Here is an 18,856-nt window from a genome sequence, read left to right as displayed (position 1 = left end):
TATTTAGACCATAACTTCGAGGGAAGAAGAGAGCCTGACAAGCTTTGGTACAATTTAGGTGCCCAATGAGGTGCCAAGCAGACCCATCTATGATAGAAAATGACTTTCACGTTTGGTTCAAAGAACATTTTTTTTTTTTTGAGAATTCATCATTTACCGAAAATACTATGAGACGTTTGGAAATGGTGTAAGTAGTTGAATAGGAGGATCACGCTCAGATGTCTAGTGTGCTCCAGCACCTCGATGTTTCTTTTAGAGATAAATCCTCACACCCATAGTGATTCCATAATTGAAATCAAACACCTTAGATACCAAAACCAATCCTAAAACCAATGTATTTGTTCGCTTTTTGTCTAATCGACTAATCCGATCTAGAACCAAACTATTCTGACTACAATGTCCATTCCAACTAGACCAATTGGACTATTCACTTGTGTTCAAGTAATGAACACATTACAAGATTACATGCACAAAATAATAATGCCACACAACTTGATCATAACTATATGCCATCATCATTAGTCTATAAAACAAAACAGAGGCGATACAATCTTTGGATTCAAAATCCCAAACAAAAAATAAAAAAATAGAAGCACCATTTAGCTATGTTTTCTCTGCAACATACATATAACCTTAATGCCTTATGCCAACTCAAACAATAGTCAAAAGAGAAAAGGAGCTAAGATTTTATAGGAAAATGAATTTTGAAGGGATTTTGAGTATGAAAATCACTATGTATTGGGTTGTTTTAAATTACGATTTTTCAGTAGGAGGTGGTGTCCCGGCTAGCCATCCCCACACCCCTCCTGAAGTCTGTCTTTGTTTTGCAAAAGCTTCTTCAGAAGCAGCCTTTTGTCTTTGAAGGATTTCAAGTTCTTTCTGTAAGGTGTCCACTGTTTGTAGCTTTTGTCTTAGTTCGGCAACATCCACCTGTTGATTTTTCAGCAGTCAGAATTAATTGCAAAGTGAAAGATAAAAAAGTGTCCAATTCAAAATAAGAAATCAAATTTTGAAAGACATTAGAAATTAACCAGCATTTTTATGATTTAGAGTATAAATAACATGTATGCCACTTCAGACATACAAGGAGTCTATAAAGACTTTTTTGTATATATTTATTCAATTGTAATACTTAGGTAGTGGTCATTTTATTATGTACTAAGTTCTTGATAGAGTTAAAATGTGCTACACAGACCTGATCATCTGATCAGTCCGGCCCTGATAAGAAAATGCACAAATGAAATTGTGAATACTATTCGTACCGTTATTTATTACAACTAAATGATTCAGGTTATTCAAAATCATGTAATATTGTAAACGCTTTGGAAAAACAAAACAAATCCAAGCAGGCCTAAGAAACATTTATAAATAATAAGTAACCTTTTGAGAGAATCAATTTTGTAGGGATGAAGCACAACACAACAAAAATTACCTCTAGTTTAAAACATCTGGACTGCTCTGCAGCAAGCTGACCACGTACAGACTGGAGTTCCTGCACCAGGGTAATATATTTGAACGAAAAATGATGGTAAACATACTTATTTTAGTTTGCACCCACTAAAAGTACACAGTAAGAGAAGTTACTGAAAAATTTAGGACAGACCTAACAGTGCATACTACAATCCAAAGAAACAATTTTCTTAGAACTATACTCTAAGTCAGATAAACAATCAATCTCAATAAGCTACAGATGGATCGGGTTCGTATACAAAAACAAATGGCAAAATACATGGATTGGGTTGACTCACAACCACCTTTGTTTTTGTCAATTTCCTAGACTTTTTCTATAAAATATATAGAATGTGAAGAGATGTTTACAAGAATAACATAAAGCTTTAAATTCTATCAACTATGAGATTGTATGCATTTTGAGAAACTTTTAACACATTTAACCCATTCAACCGCTTCCAATTTTAGTTATAATACTTTACATGACCCATTGGAGAGAAAACACAATCAAAATCAACCCACTCATTTGCATATGGTTTGAACTTGTCACCTCTAATAAACATGGGACCAGCATTTTACATATAGGAAAGAGCATGAGCTTTCTTTTGGACCTAATGCTCAAACTCCTCAAAGGACCTGAACAAACTTATCGTCAAAAGCATTGGATATACGGTACCTTGTACAAGTCTGTGTTCTTGGATTCAGCTTCTATCAGCTCTTGCTTTAGCTGAAGTGATTGTGACTTCTCATTGCTGAGTGCTGATTCTAATTCTTCCTTTTCTGCCTTAAGTGCAGTAACGAAATGCTCACTGACTTCATTCACTTCAGTTGACTGCACATTATTAGACACAATTACACAACACAATATAACAAAGATACATAATTTATTGCAATCAAGAATAATTTAGAAGATGAATAATCTATGAATATCATGTGCAACTTGTCTCAAAGATCTTTTCACGCTCATACATATATAAGCAGAAACAAGTCTTGAACCAACTCTCCTATTGATATAAAATCAGAAAACATGGAAGTATACTTGGTAGCATGTGTTTTAATCAGGTTTTAAAACTGAGTATGTGATTACTCTGACTAATATTTCTTCTTTCTTCTAGGATTACCCACTAACAGATATAGCAGAAATCAAGCAATGCACATTGGACCAAATTGTAATTTGTAAAGAAGTTGAGTTACTATACCCATACCTGTGGTTCATTATTGTCCATGCCAATTTCCCTAATTTTTGCTTCTTGACCAGCTTCAAAGTCTAACTCGACATCTCGAGTGCCATTTGTTGCATTCTGAGCACCAGAACCACTATCAAGGGCAGGTGTTCCCGATCTGGTTGCTTGTAATGTAGATTTGTGGCTGGGTTTAAGTAAGTTGACCTAGTGAAATCCAAAAGCAATTTAGAATACCCTAGAAATCAGTGTGTATGTGTGTGTGTGTGTGAGAGAGAGAGAGAAGATATACTCCCTACCTCGTTGTTGTATCTCCCATTGTATCCTCCAAAAGAAACTAGAACATCCTCACCATTGTATGAGCTTAAGACCAAACTCAACCCCTGCAGACAAGAACCGGGGTCAGATTAAGACTTTTAAGAAAACTATAAAGTACCTTTCTTTGCAAAGTAAATACCTCACTGGCAAGAGGAACACGCCCTTCAACAGTTGTGACAACTGACCAAGATAAAGTAGACATGTTGAGAACAACAGTTTCTGAAACTCCTGCGGAAGAACAATAGAGAAAAATTATCATAGAGGTGGCAAAAAATGTGGGTCATGCAAGTGAGTAAAAGGTTAACGTGAATATTCTCGGGATAGATCGCGTTGGGATTCAAAACATTTTTGTCAAAAAGTAATATATCAATGATTAGCATCATATATAATCACAAAAGATATATTACTAAATAATCTACATTTAACATACTGATTTAGGAGGTCCGATACCAAGTTACAGTTTTGGCGACTATCAGCCAACTTGACACGTTTCAATTAACCAAACTTTTGTGAAAAACTTGAGGAAACACATCCAAAATTGACCAATATATAAGGTTACAAGTCAAAACTACTAGCTCTAAATTATGCCATGAAAGAAGAGAGAGATGCTTAGTGTCACCCACGCTAGCAGCTACCTAGTATACATAACTCACATAACCAAAATAGGCTGGTTGGGTAACAGATCAACATGTGTGAAGTTTTAAGCGGGTCAAAAAATGTCAGTTTAATGTATTCAATATTATAAACAAAAAAAGAACTATATCATAGATAGATAGATAATTTGTACAATTCATTAGCATAATTGGATTAGGAGGTTGAAAATACTCAAACAGCACTGTGGACAACTTTCGCTTGGTTAAGAATGTAATGGCTATGAAGTATGGACTGAAATAATCTCATTCTCAAATACATACCACTCTTGTTATCTCCACCACCGACAATAAACCAACTCTCTCCAACAGTTACACCGGCATGGCCAGCACGTGGACTTGGTATCTCTCCTTGTTGACTTGGTGTTGACCATTCCATCTAAAAGAGGATACATCTTATAAAACCAAAGCTCGAAATTTAATAAGTGGCAATAAAATCCAATATAATTAATTTTTCTCACAGTTTTTAAATCAAGGACATGAAGATCATTGAAACAAGTAGCATGAGTGCCACCACCAAATATAAGAAGATAGCGTTCTGCATGTACAGCAGCAGCATGGTCAGACCGTGGAGATGGAGAGTCGCCTCTGCATATATAGGAAAACAAGTATGCCCCAAACCACAAGTTCAGCATACAAGATATCTAGATAAATCTAATGTACAAGACAGAAAATATACACACAAAGGATACAAGATATGTTGGAACTTGGAACTCAAAGTACTTTAACTAATAAACGAGTTATTGGCTTTACAAAAAACTGTACACGAATTTTATGAAAATGCAGAATAATACAACACTTAACATAGATCTTGGACAAAAAAAAAAAAAAAGAAGCCGAATGGTCTTTATTGAACCTGTAACTTTCAGAACTTGCCCCAAATTGCTCATTCTTACAAATTATAATCTCTTTTTTGCATTTTCAAATATAACATGGTGTTTGTGGCAATTTCTAAATCCAGACACTCGTTAAAAATTAGTTTTAGGGTCCAGAGTTGGATCCAGATGCCACTGTGAACATTTTATCATCCAGATAGTTTAGTAGTTTAATTCCTAAAGAATATGCAAACGCAAATAAAGATAATACTATGAGCATCTTACATTGTGTCAATTTCATCCCAAGTCATGGTTTCAAAGTCCAAAATGTGCAGATCATTCAAGAGAGTTCTCTTTCCATCTTGTCCACCAAATATGACTAAGCTAGAGCCCACAAGTGTAGCTGATTGACCTCCTCGTGAAACCTACAATAGCAGGATAAAATAAAAAAGTATTTGAAATCTAGCAAATAAAAATGATGACAATTTCTTCAATAAAAAATTTGTACTACAGTCTTATTTCAATGTAAAAGTTGCATATTAGAATTAAATAGGTAGTTTAAATTGCAAAAACTTTCAAGTTTGAATTTGCATGTAAATTATACATTCTACTTCGTATTTATCGTATTTAACTTAATTTAAATTTCTACATAAATAGATCAAAACTGATTGCAAACTTTTGTTGCATTGTAATATGATGTATTGTGCAGTATGTGTTGAGGAGTATCAAGAGATTAAACATGTATACCGGTGGTTTTCCATAGGTCTTCATGGTTGACCAAGTATGCGTTTGCAAATCAAATGCCTTCACTGAACAAATAAATGATACATTATCCATAAGAGCAACTATAGAATGTGTAGGTTTTTAAAAAGTGAAAGATAGATGGAGTTCTAAAGCGAAGCAAATGGCCACGAAGTCTACACCATAAGTCTAACTTGTCTTACAATCAACTATATGGAGGTTTCTGGCTAAGTAGTCAAGGACATAAATTTCAGTGTTTCGGTCACGGACTGGTATACGAAATATCGTTTATTTCGGTAATTCTAATATTATATATATATGTATTAAATATATACATAAATAAGAGTAAAAGATAAAAGCTGGAAGTGCTGAAACAGAATTCACCGAAATTTCGGTCAAATTTCGGAAATTTCGGTGGCATTTCGGTCAAAACCACCGAAAATTTCGGAAACAATATCTAAACCGAAATTCAATACCAAAATTATGTGCCACCACCGAAAACCGAGATTTCACCGAAATTGATAACATAGGTTTCTGGATGTGCATATATTGTAAGTGATTATGCGATATTGAATAATCAGAATCATATAATAAGAGGTATAAAAATAAGTTGTAACAGAGAGTGTTCAGATGCCTGCTGCTTGAAATTGTTATAATCAGTTATGATATTATGTTTAGGTCTAGTGTAGAATGTAGATTGTGATGTCTTAAAAAAAAGTTGTACAAAATTGAACTAATACCAAATCTTTTGTGAAAAAAAAAAACAATCTATCAATGGGAATACGAATCTTTTAGATCAGGTTCAAAGAATAGGTAGATGAGTAGAATAAAAACTGATATGAAACTGATAACTCGACCAATTAAACACTAGCAGAACACATTTATCAAAACATTAAGAAATCAAGTCAAACAAACCATTGACAACTTCAGAAGGATCCTTTGTATGTCCTGCAATTGATATAAGCTTATTTCCTTCCCATGGTATCTACAGATCAAAATGTTATACTTAGTAATATTAGACAACAAAATCATCATGTATAAGATGCGACCAAAAAAATTGAAAGACCTACTGATTGAGGGATGACCTCAAATACCGCTAGGCCAAAGGCCCGTTGGTCATATGACCAAATTGATCTATGATAATAATTCAATGGTACATATCCTATTGGAAAAACAGATCACTATACTAACCAAAGAATGGCCGGCGCAAGGAGTAACTGTCGCTGGAACATCGGAATTTGCTTTGACTTCAGCCTTTGACCATGTCCAAGTTCGTAGATCAAGAGTCTGCAAAGAATTATCATTGTAGCTGAGAATGCAACTCGAAGACAATGTAATGGTTCTAACATAGCTAAAACGAATCAAACTTGAAGACAGTACAAATACATTAAGACCAGGCAGAATAAGGGATAACCATATTTTCTGAAAAGTAGCTACAGATATATTAACATATAGTTACACCGCTAGACAACTTATCATGTAGCTTAATGAAAAGTTTGACCTTTTTAGATATCTAACCACCCCTCAAGGCCTCAAGACAAAAAATATTGTGCCTCAAACTAATGCCAGAAAATAAAAAGTAGTGGCATTAACTTTTGGCCATATAGTACCATACCTGAAGATCATTTAGGTAACGACCATTGTGGTTTCCACCAAATATATACATTTTATCGTCAACAACAGCTGCTGCATGCTGCCAATTTGAACACAGTTTTTAGAGAAGGAAAAAAAACAGCAAATAAACTTTAATGGTAGCTAGAAGAAAGTAATACCTCATATCGGGGCTTTGGACGTGGACCTGAAACTGTAGGTGCAACCCATTGGTCATACACACCAACAGAACCAAGTCCTTCCACCACTACATCTTTATCCACAGAATTCCCATTCTCAGTGGGGATGATTTTTGTTTCTGGCAAAGTGACTTCATTTTTAGTGGGCAATTCTGTCTTTTGATTATGCTACACCAGACGAATGATGTTCCAGTTTAGATTATAATTCGCCGCATATATAAAGAAAGAAAACGTCATACTACCATCAAAGGGACTTTAAGGAAGCATTACATTCATCTCTACATCTACAATGGGGTCTGGAGTAAAGTTGGATACCCTTGAATACCATCCTGGATCTTCTTCCTATTCAAGAAATAAACAGAAGACAAATTAATCAAGGTTTTAGAGTATAACATTTCAATTAAAGATTACTACCAAGTTATACTTACCTCTAATATTTTTACAAAAAGCCGCATTGCTTCTATAGAAGCCATGGATCCAAGACCATTCCAACTGCAACAAAAAAAGAATTAAAAGGGGAACGATAGTGGACTTACAAAACAACTATCCTATCTCCATTGATACGTTATCAAACGACAAATCAAGTGCGCTAGAACTATTTTCACATTTTATATGCGTTGTCTGATGCACTGGCCACTACATTTACCACTATCAGATAAGAATTAACATGGGAATGGTACTGTGCACTTACATTGGTTTCAACGTTCATCTTATTACTAGTTATTTCTTGTTGAGTCTATGTTCTTCCTTTTTATATTATAAAATTAATCTTATCTACACATAAGTTTGAAATAAGACTAGCATAGTGCCCAAGCAATGCGGCGGGAGTAAATATTTCTACTGGTGCCATCTAATGACTTTTTATGGTGGTTCTCGCAGAGAGTAAATAATTTGCTACATTACTCTTTATTAAAAGAAAAAAGATTTCAATGAAAAAGTTTATTTGTTTTTTGTAGGACATGTTTGGGGTTTTCAAAAATAAAAATAAAAAAATAGAAGTTATAATATACTAAATGAGTTAATTACATAAATGGAAAGTTTGACTATCAGAAAAATGTCCCTTAAACGACTTAATCACCTAAATAAAAAGTTATGGTAATTCCTTGCTAAACATAAAAGTGTCCCTTAAACACACTATCTATTATATTCTGAATATCAGAAAAACTATTGAGCAAACTCTGTATGTATTTTTGATAAATATTGCTAAAATGTATTAAACAATTATATAATTTTTGATCTACTCAATATTTGATAGGGTATATAAGTATATAACAGAAGAACAAGCAGCAAATGATAAAAGCCTTAATTCATACATTAGATCAATACAAAAAGAAACTTTTTTTCACATGCATTCATTAGCTTATATAAACAAACCTTGTCCATTTGCTTTGTTCCACTGGACTCCAAGCTCTCGGCTTTGGTATGGTACATGGTCCAACAGTTGCCTGATATAAAACAATATCATCTTATCAAAGTACGATTCCACAGATAACATCTAATTAACAAAGGGATGCATAGTGAATAATTTTATATTCTAAGTCTGGAAAAAGGGTGCGAAAACAATTTCAGTAAGACCATTTGTTTCCTGTTAATGTGCGTGATATAATACTTGTATCTATTGATTAAATTAAGATGATCGATCAGTAAAACACAAAAATATAATGATAGTAACTGCATAAAATAGTTCTGAGCCATTATTCGGTTACACTCTCTTCATTCCAAAACGAGAAAAAAAAGAAGAAGTAAACAATAGCTTTCCATTAATTTAAGAACCAAATACTAGACATATAACGACACATTAAGTTAACTGAGAACCTCTTGATTGACGGCCCACCTGAATCCCTCTAGGCTAAGTTTGATGAAGTTTAACATAACTAGCATAAAATATATTAAAGAATGTAGCTAATGGAATGACGAATCACTTATAGACTTTTATAATATCCCTATATACCTAGTCCTTCGTAGCTCACACGAGATCCAAAATCCAAAATTTCTAAATTTCATTCTGTTGATACATATAGCCAACTATGATTCCCCTACGGCTACAGTCTTTCCATTTCTAAATGAGACTACTTTTCACCACCTTTTGTCAGCAAGATTTCAGAATTATCAAATTAGATCATCTAAATCAAGTTTTCATAGCAAAACTCTAGAAATTCAATAATGCAGGTGTCCAATTTGGCCCCAAAGAATAAAAACTCTCCTAAATGAAGGGTTTATAACCGATAGATTGGGCCAGGGAGTTTTCAATGGTTTTCTCCTGTGGTTAAAACACGTGAGTGGCACATTCCAAAAAACCCTTTTGGCTAAAGTCTTCAAACCTTATACCTACTCTTTCTATGTGACAATCACAGGAATATCAATCTGATATCTTTACTTCCTTCTTTTTTGAATTTGGTCACCGAACCTATGTTTTCAGTTACTTTTTTTGCTTTTAATTGTTTCGATTGGCACTACCCGCCTAAATCCTACAAAAAATCCATGGGCCTAAAACGCTTATTTCACCAAAAGGGATATCAGACACAATTCCGGCCACCACCACCTGTCCATCACCGGCGCCATAATAAACATCCTCCTCACATGCACAGATCAAAAAATAACTGAAACAACTTCTTAAAAAGTTCAACGTCAATGGCGAAGGTAAGATTTCGTTGGAGCTGGGATCCATCATGATGATATAGAGTTATTAAACTAACTAGTTGTTATTATTATTAAGTAATTCAATATGATTACTATTATTAGCTTTTAAGTATTTAGATATTTCTTGTATTGTTATTGAAATGTTAATTAGAAGGATCAAGAATGATAATGGTTAATGGTTATGAATGGTTGCAAGAATTTTTACTTCACAATTTTGATTCGATCTGTTTGGGGTGGATTCATATTCTAGTGCCTAAAGTTTTTAGCCAAATGATTGGTAACATATATTTTTTCAAGTTCATTATGTAGGTTTGGGCTGGTATGATTGATGGTTACGTTGCTACAAAGTCCAGAGCAAGAGGAAAATGGTAGTTACCATGACGAAATGATGGTTGAGTCAAGCTCAAGTCATTGTGATGGTTGGGGTCAAGCTCGAGTCGTTTGTGACAATGGGATGTAAATAATCTAAGTTGCTGATTCTACTGCCTATAGTCTCATTGTTCAGGCTTTCATTTCTCTGTTTTTGTGCTACCAAACACTGGAGTTGATTTCTTTCAAATTTCTCTAGTTATTTCTACTGAAATAACTAGAAATCATGAATTTGTGTTAGTGTGTGAAAAGGTGTAGTGTGTTTTGAGAGAGGAAGAAGATGAAGTGTAGGAAGTTGTATTTAATAATCTGAAAAAAAGTTACAAGTCTTCCTTTTGAGAGGGCTAATATACATATTACAAAGTTTCTAATTAACCTCTCAAAATACAAAGAGTTACAATTTGACACTAGTAAACATAATATCTAACAATTTCTCTATCAATAGCAAACAAAGGACTTCATTAGATTTCTCATCTATATTCATTTCTCTACATTTCATGTCTGCTACATTTCATTTCACTAGATTTCAACTTGAAAGGGTGGGGAACTGATATGATCCCACATCGGCCAAGTATGGGATTGGTTGGTGGTTTATAAGTCTAGATGTCCCCGCTTCCTTTGAGCTAGCTTTTGGGAGTGAGTTCTACACCTAGTTTATGGCATGATACGAGCTAATTATGGGATGGGTTCGTATCAATTTCTCCCTACCAAACACGCCCTGATAATATCCCTATATACCAAGTCCTTCACTAATCCTTTGACCAACTCACACGAGATCCAAAATCAAAAATTCCAAACTTGCACTCTTTTACTACACATAGCCAAACTATTAATCCCCTACAGCTACAATCTTTCCATCTCTAAATGAGATTACTTTTCACCATCAACAATTCAGAATTCTCAAATAACATCATCTAAATCGATTTTTCATAGCAAAATTCTAGAAATTCAATAATGCGAGTGTACAATTTAGCCCCCCAAAAAAATATAAACTCTCCTAAAATGAAGGGTTTATAACCCATAGATTGATCCAGGGGGTTTTCTCCTATGGGAAGTGGAGATGATCCGGTGTCCAGTGCCCCGTCAGTGATCCAAATTTTCCGTTAAAACAACAAAGATATATTTTATATACATATTATTACATTATATAAGCTGTATATAATGCAAAGTCCAACTATACTATATTAATACTAATGACATGGATCTATATCATTTCACATCACATCTCAAAAAAATGAAAATAATTGATATAATAATAAAAAAAAAATCTTACTAATTGAAGTCAAAATTGAACTAATTCAATAAAAAATAATAATTATAAAAAAGCAGCAGAATTAGATAAAATGTAAGTAAGTAATTGAGAAATATATATATATATAGAGAGAGAGAGAGAGAGAGAAACCTGCTGATACAAGGCGTAAAGCAACAAAGCGCCGTCGTTTGAGAATTTAGAAGTGACAGAAGAAGAATTGGGGGAGCCACTGAATCCAGCATAAGTAGCGGCAGCGTAGAAACGATCCGGATAAGCGAGGCCAGAGCTAGCCCGACCCATCGCTGCCATTAATTTTGATGGATCAGATGAGACTGAATTGGATCTGAAGAGATCAGATCCGGTGATGGCAATTTGGTGATATATATGTTATGATGAAGAGAAACAGAAGAGGTTCGGATTTGAATTGAATTGAAAATTTGGGGCGAAGATTGGCAAGTACGTGCTGCTGGTTTAGCTTATTATTTAACTTAGAAATTAGAATTTATAAACTTATACTAATACCATATTATTATTACACTATTCTTGCTATTATTCCATTTTTATCTTATTTTATTTTTGCAATAACACCAATTAATATATGGTTATTGTGTCGAAATTTTTAGTATTACTTCGGTATTATTGATATTTTTTTTAGTACTGATCTTGGAGCCTACCAAAAATGAATACTGGTCTTAATTTCAAATGAAACTCATTACCACTTTTGAATTTTCAATGGTAATCAAAACGATACTAAGACGGGATTGGTATTTTGCTCATCTCTTACCTTGACATCGATATCATGTAGTGAAATTGCTTTCCAATTTTTGCAAAACTCAATAAAGACATCAACGATAGTCCATGGTAAAAGTACAATATAAATGAGGTACATTTGACATTGGCGTGATAATCATCTCATGGTGTTTGGCATGAGTTTCCGTATTTTTTTTGTTTTTTTTTCTCACTTCAAGCATCATAAATATAAGTGTTCAATTGGAATGATACAACAAACAACAACAAGGTACCCAATCCCGACATAAGTCGGGCTATGGGGGAGGTATGATGTAGACAGACCTTACCCCTACTCAAAGGTAGAGAGGCTGCTTCCAGATCCACTGGAGTGGAAGGGACCTCCGGCCCAAAAGTGAAAAATAGGGTTAGATCCACCAGAATAAAAGCCTTAACCGGATAGGGATAATCTCGATCTCAAACTCTCAATCTCAATCCCACTCTTCGGATCACAAATTCAGATCTTATATCTAGAAATTTGTTACCGTTAGGGAGAGGGAGAGGTTAGAGAGAGAGAAGAGAGAAAAGAAATATAGCAACCGACTTAATTAGGATTGAGATTGAGAGTTTGAGATCCAGATTATCCCTATCCGGTTCAATTGGAATGATAAGTAACATAAATAAAATATGTTTAATTAGGATGGGAAATGACATATATGTATTGATTAGTTATATTAATATTGTTGATATATTTCATATTTCATATAACTACATATATAAGTATTTGTATATAGTTGTCTATGTGTTTTACATAAACTTCTTTTAATTTATGGTTAGAATGCAGGTAAATATAACTTTTTTTGAAGTTATGGTTAGATATTGTGCTACTCTCATTTGAAAATTATGCATAGTTGAGTGGCGATTACTTGTTCACATGCTTCCATCATAGACTTCACCGTTGTAACATTTCGACCAGATCGATACCACTTCCGTTTTGCTTATTAGCTTTGTAACTTTAAACTTGTAAAAAAGCAATAAGCAACCCAAACTATCTCTTGTACTGTGTTTTGATAAAGCTAAAATGAAGTAGCTTATTTGTTAGAAAACCAACTGGGTTGGATCAGTAGTTGGAGATCTTTACTTTGGATACAGAGGTCAAGGGTTTGATCCTCATGCCCAACAAAGATTTACATAAGTCGCAAGCAGGTCATAAAAGCTAGTAGTTTTCATATACAAGGCCTTATATATAGCATGTGTAATGAAGTTTCCTCAAAAGAAACAAAGTGAATGTATCTTGTTATTTCACAGTTAATGCGTAAAACAAATAGTATCAAAAGTTTTTCTTTTGGATAATGAAATCTGCTAGTATCAAAAGTTTCATGATTTCTTATGCATAAGTGCTGCTATTTTCTGGCATTATGAAGTCAAAAACTTTCCTAGTCTTGTGGACTAATTAAGCAGTCAAGATAAAAGAATCCGCAATCTTGTAAAAGTCAGTTCTGAGCATTGGCCATGTTGTTTCTGGCGTTTGTGCATTGAGAGTGAACAAGCGTCCACCACGAGTACAACATACTGCCACGTTGTGGCGCCTAAATGAAGGGCTTTCTACCGTGAATTCTAGCACATAGTACTTGATTTTTTTGGATATGTCTTCTCTTAAGTTTGACTTTATGAGTGTCCCTTTGATATCTGGTCGTCGACCAGACCCTGTAATTGTCTTAACGATTGCTTCTCCTACCTCTTTTGGACCTCCAAATGCCTCAATTCTATCCAAAGAAATACAACGCTACAATTAATAACTTGAGATAATATCTAATTTGGTTCTTGCGAAGACAGCATAAGGTAAGAAGGTTTATCTTTAAGTAAAAAATAACAAGGCATGATTTACTTATCAATTGGTGACATGAAACGATGAAAGAACAAAGATATAAAATTAATGTAGCATAAACTTACGAGAAATCAAGAGCAACTGGCGAGACAATGACGCTAACGTTGAGCTCACCACTCGACCCGGGTGGACCAAAGGCAACAACCGGTTCATTTACATTCCTACGACGTTTCACTGGTGGCAAATCAAGTGATCTTTCCCTCTCTGCCTTCCCAGCTGCCCTATACAATAAGGTCTGATCTCCAACCCAATTTTGTGGGTATATAAATTCTGGGCATTATTGCAACGCATAAATAACAAAATCCAATTCTATAGTCAATGAACTAGCTAGCTTTTCTTAAGGGTTTTGATTATATGGGTTAAATCTTAAATGAAATGTACACTTACACTTTTGCATTTTGTCAAAAATAAAACTAATTCAATGACATATTAACTTTCTTTTAAAAGAAACAAACGCGTTTAATCATATTTTAGAGCAAATTTCTCATTAGCACATTATCATGAACTCGAGACACATGTTAGTAAAACCCATATTACGTTACAAAAAAAGAAAGAAAAAAAATATTGATATAAGTTTCAAGTTGTTAACTAACCAAAGCCTTGTTCAGAATTGATGCACCGGCTATAACCTTTGATGGGATAAAGCACATCAAGTTTGAGATTACGGGCAGTTTCGGGTGACAAACCAAGAAGAAAACTAGTTGTACCGATGAAGTTGGCACCAATGGCGACTAAAGAAGCTGACCCGATTCCAGTCAGAAGCCTTCGTCGAAATGTCGTTGCTAAATTGTTGGAAGGGATATATGTAGTAGTGTCTTGCAAGTTGTCATTTCTGTCACTAGGATTTTGTTGGGTCATATAAATCCGGTTTAAGAAATTATGTTGAATTGCCATTGTTTCAACTTTTGAGCTAAAAGCTTATCTTCTGTTTGGCTACAACTCAACCATTATTCACATACTCCTATGCCAAGCGTATTAGCCAATCAAACAATGGCACGTCATACATAAATCATCGAGTATTTTTAATGAGAAGGCAAGAGTTTAATATCTTTTGATTAATCATTAATGTATTTTGTTGAGTTTTTTTCTATTGCTTTGAATTAAAGGAGCTCAATATTGTTGTTTAAGCTTTAATATATGTGTTTGTTGGTGTTAGTTTTGAACCACATACTTATCAATAAGACACTGTCTCGCGTTTCCATGATAATGATCAAGGTTGGGGAACTCGTGACTCGAACTCGACTTGACGAGGGAGGAAGTCGGGAGTTTTTGGAGAATCAGACTCGACTCGGGGAGAATTCGGATTGGAATTTTATATGGAAACATAAGTTTTTTTGAAATTATATGTAATAAAACTTTAAAAATATATTCCAAACTTCAAATTATGACATAATTGTTTAAAAACATTAACATAATAATTCTAACTTGAAAATTAATCGTTAGATTAGTTGATAAGATGACGTTTCATCATCATCTTGTCTGCATCAAAGTTGGAGAACTCGTGACTCGGACTCGACTCGGCGACGTGGAGAGTCAGGAGTTTATTTTGGAAACTCGGCTGACTCGGGGGAGTTTTACAACCTTAATAATGATACTATATGGCTGAAACACTTCATTTTATCTATACTATATTATAAAGTAAATTTATCATGTCTAAATTTTAAGTTTCAATATTTATCTTCTTAAAATGTCCTCCTATCTATTCTATATTTACCTAAAAATACTATGATACCCTTTTTCTCCTTAAATCTCAATCTATCATATTTTTTTCTCTCTCCCCCATAAATCATTTATTCCTCTATTTCATTTAAAATATTTTATCTCAAAAATCATACATCGACAAATTATAAAAATTATATGGGTGCTCTTAAAATTTCATGTTCTTTCATTAGAAGATGTCATTCGATATACTTTTGACGAATTTTTAAATCCGAGAGCGGAACCCGTACGGTTAAGGCATTTGGTTATCACACTTTATGACCTATCATACTTTATGACCTACTCCCACCATCTCACCGTCGCAACGCGCGGTACTTTCATTTATTCATAAAGCTGTTATTTATACATGTATACAATAAATTTCTACATGAGATGTTAAATAAACTTATATATATATATATATATATATATATATATATATATATATAAATGAATACTTAATATATTCTATGAATTTTTTTAATCTTTTTAAATAGTTAGTCAAAAACCTTTTCGTTTATGTAACTGGCTCATTTTTTATTTAGGGGAACGGAATATGAGGCTGTTAGACACCTAAGTTGGGTAAAAAACTCCTCACATACCATTTTTTAAACCATAAAAATCATAGGGGTCAAACATTTATTCAAAATATTAAAATATTGGTATGTGAGAGATTTTTCACCCAAGTTTAGTGCTTAACAACCTCATACTCACTTTTTCTTTTTTATATTATATAACTTATATGTCTTTTAAGATTTAACATGTGTCGGAAAAGTAAGTTTTATTATATTAAAATACACATAAAATATACTAATAGTTAAATCGAGCTTGGGTTTTAGTTGACTCGACGATATCCGAAATTAATATTACGTTCTTAACTATAAAATATATCACCACACATGACAATATTAAAAATAAGATAAAGAAATAAAAAAAACTGCCCAGTTCTGTTTTTTTTTCCAGGTTTTGAGTTCTAATATCTTGGTGTATAAAAGAGATTAAAATATAGGTACCTAAGTAGAGAGTCAATTTTCATTTTTTACTTCTAATGGTAGAAAATACTCTCCAACCAAAATAAGATGTTGAAAGATAGTTTTTGCAGTATTATATACGTCATAAGATTGTTGCTTTCAAAGATTATTTTGAGGATAAGTTTTTTTTTTTTTTTTTACTATTACGATTATGGACTTTGAAGTTTGATCACAATTCACAACCCAAAAACTAAATGGGCCAACTTATTCAAACCCAATAACCTAAAAAAATGTTCTCATGACCGAATCATAGTTTCCGGCTTCTCACCGGCTACAAACGTAAAACCCTTCACCGCCACGAACTTCCACCCACGTAAAACCCTTAACCACCACCACCACCACCACCGTCACAATCCAAAAATGAAATCATTTCATCATTTTCTTATCCTTATATCTATCATTCCTTCCCCAATTTAACAATTTCAGGTACTTTAAATTTTTTATATACACATTATTATCATTATTATTTTCATAAGGATTATTAGTATGATATGATCCTGATCTAAAAATATTGGATAAATGAGAAAAAATATGCTCTCACTGCGATTATATCGCAAATTCACTACTAATAACAAATTCACAAGTTTTGTATCTCATTGGAATGATAATAATAACAATAATAATATTAATATTACTCCCAACAATGTTAACAAATCTCCGTCCTTAAATTTAGCACCCGAACCCGATAACCTAAAACCGGAACGAAAACCTGATGCATTGTTTCATTTGGATAACAAAAAGTTAAATAACCGACTTACGAAACCACCGATAAATGTAGAGGAACCCGCGTTACTGAAGCTAAAGGCGGAACGAAACCCTAAGAAATTGTTTAACTTGTTTAAGGAAAATGCACGTAACCATCTTGTTGTTGAAAACATGGTTGCGTTTGAGGATACGGTTGGTAGGTTAGCTGGGGCGGGACGGTTTGATTATATTGAGGAATTGTTGGAGGAACAAAAGAGGTTGCCGCAGGGTCGGCGTGAAGGGTTTGTGATTAGGATTATTATGTTGTACGGGAGGGCCGGAATGGCTAAACATGCGTTTAAGACGTTTAAGGATATGGAGATTTACGGGTGTAAGAAGAGTGTTAAGTCGGTTAATGCGGTTCTTAAGGTTTTGGGGAAAACGGGTGATTTGAAAGCGTTTGAGTTGTTTCTTGGTGATGTTTGTTGCGAATGTGGTTTTGAACTTGATGTTGTTTCGTTGAATATTGTGATAGATACGTTTTGTCGGATGGGTGTTCCTCAAAAAGGGTATATGGTTATGGAAAAATCGGGGATTAAGCCGGATGTGGTTACGTTTACGACTCTTATATCGGCTTTTTATAAGTTGAATCAAGCGGAAATTGGAAATGGGTTATGGAATCTTATGGTGATGAAAGGGTGTTTACCAAATTTAGCAACTTTTAATGCTCGGGTTCAGTTTTTGGTGAATAAAGGACGTGCTTGGCAGGCGAATAGTTTAATGGGTATGATGCGTTATATTGGAGTTAGACCCGATGAGGTTACGTTTAATTTGGTGATAAAAGGGTTTTGCAGAGCGGGGTATATTGATATGGCTAAAAGGGTTTACTCTGCTTTCCATGATGAGGGTTACAAGCCGAATGCTAGGATTTATCAGACAATGATGCATTATTTATGTAAAGAAGGTGAAATCGACTTTGCATTTACCATATGCAGAAGTAGTATGGAAAAGAATTGGTTTCCAAGCGTCGACAGTATTTTTCAACTACTTCATGGGCTACGTGCCACTGGGAAGATTGACAAAGCTAGGTTTATTTTATATTTGGTGCACAAAAAAGTACCTCCTTTTTCTTCAAATCAGTTAGACCACATGGAATCATTTTTGAAAACGAGGTGACCCTGTTTTAAGAGGAAACAGCGTTCTTTGTACAGTTATTTAGGAGATTCATTTATCGCGGATATTTAGCCGGGGAAAAGAGATAGCTGAATATGTTGTAAATTCATTGTACCATCTTAATAAGATTTTCGATGGAGATTTACTTGGAGATCTTGACGGTAATCATATTGAGTTCTTGAGCATTTTGTTCATTTCACACTTATTGTTCTCATGGCTATATGATTTACATATATATATATATGTATATAGCTTTTGCGATTTGAATAGGCAATTACCTAGCTACCATCGTAACTTTCCTTCAATAATAATGATCCGGAAAATTGGAAGTGGTTTGCATTATGGTTTGCTTAGAAGTAGTTGCCATGAACGAAATGGTCGGTTACACCTGTTCTGGCAATATGACAAACGCGTCTCACATTATATGCAAATTTTTTATATATTTATTGAT

The 18,856-nt window shown here is 33.9% G+C and overlaps 3 protein-coding genes across 3 annotated transcripts; 1 reads left to right on the top strand and 2 right to left on the bottom strand.

Moving 5' to 3' along the window:
* Positions 1-492: 492 nt before the first annotated feature.
* On the bottom strand, positions 493-11,661 carry LOC122592806 (acyl-CoA-binding domain-containing protein 4). The gene is made up of 18 exons (XM_043765120.1): positions 11,356-11,661; positions 8,319-8,389; positions 7,373-7,436; positions 7,215-7,286; positions 6,927-7,112; positions 6,770-6,847; positions 6,346-6,441; positions 6,070-6,139; positions 5,161-5,222; positions 4,699-4,838; positions 4,060-4,186; positions 3,863-3,977; positions 3,088-3,176; positions 2,930-3,013; positions 2,655-2,837; positions 2,126-2,281; positions 1,433-1,492; positions 493-930 (listed from the first exon to the last, which is right to left on the bottom strand). The coding sequence occupies exons 1-18, from the start codon at positions 11,512-11,514 to the stop codon at positions 754-756; spliced, it is 1,989 nt and encodes a 662-aa protein (XP_043621055.1). The 5' UTR covers positions 11,515-11,661; the 3' UTR covers positions 493-753.
* A 1,545-nt stretch (positions 11,662-13,206) lies between these two features.
* Positions 13,207-14,761, bottom strand: LOC122593447 (psbP domain-containing protein 7, chloroplastic). Its single transcript, XM_043765859.1, has 3 exons — positions 14,413-14,761; positions 13,885-14,089; positions 13,207-13,697 (listed from the first exon to the last, which is right to left on the bottom strand). The coding sequence occupies exons 1-3, from the start codon at positions 14,711-14,713 to the stop codon at positions 13,385-13,387; spliced, it is 819 nt and encodes a 272-aa protein (XP_043621794.1). The 5' UTR covers positions 14,714-14,761; the 3' UTR covers positions 13,207-13,384.
* A 2,245-nt stretch (positions 14,762-17,006) lies between these two features.
* On the top strand, positions 17,007-18,556 carry LOC122594240 (pentatricopeptide repeat-containing protein At1g80150, mitochondrial). The gene has a single exon (XM_043766712.1). It carries the CDS (start codon positions 17,068-17,070, stop codon positions 18,406-18,408), a length of 1,341 nt encoding a protein of 446 aa, XP_043622647.1. The 5' UTR covers positions 17,007-17,067; the 3' UTR covers positions 18,409-18,556.
* Positions 18,557-18,856: the final 300 nt, after the last annotated feature.

The sequence above is a fragment of the Erigeron canadensis genome, chromosome 3 (assembly GCF_010389155.1).
Source record: "Erigeron canadensis isolate Cc75 chromosome 3, C_canadensis_v1, whole genome shotgun sequence".
Lineage (NCBI taxonomy): Eukaryota > Viridiplantae > Streptophyta > Magnoliopsida > Asterales > Asteraceae > Erigeron > Erigeron canadensis.
Note: the sequence above shows the minus strand (reverse complement) of the source record. Positions and strands in the feature narration are given on the sequence as shown.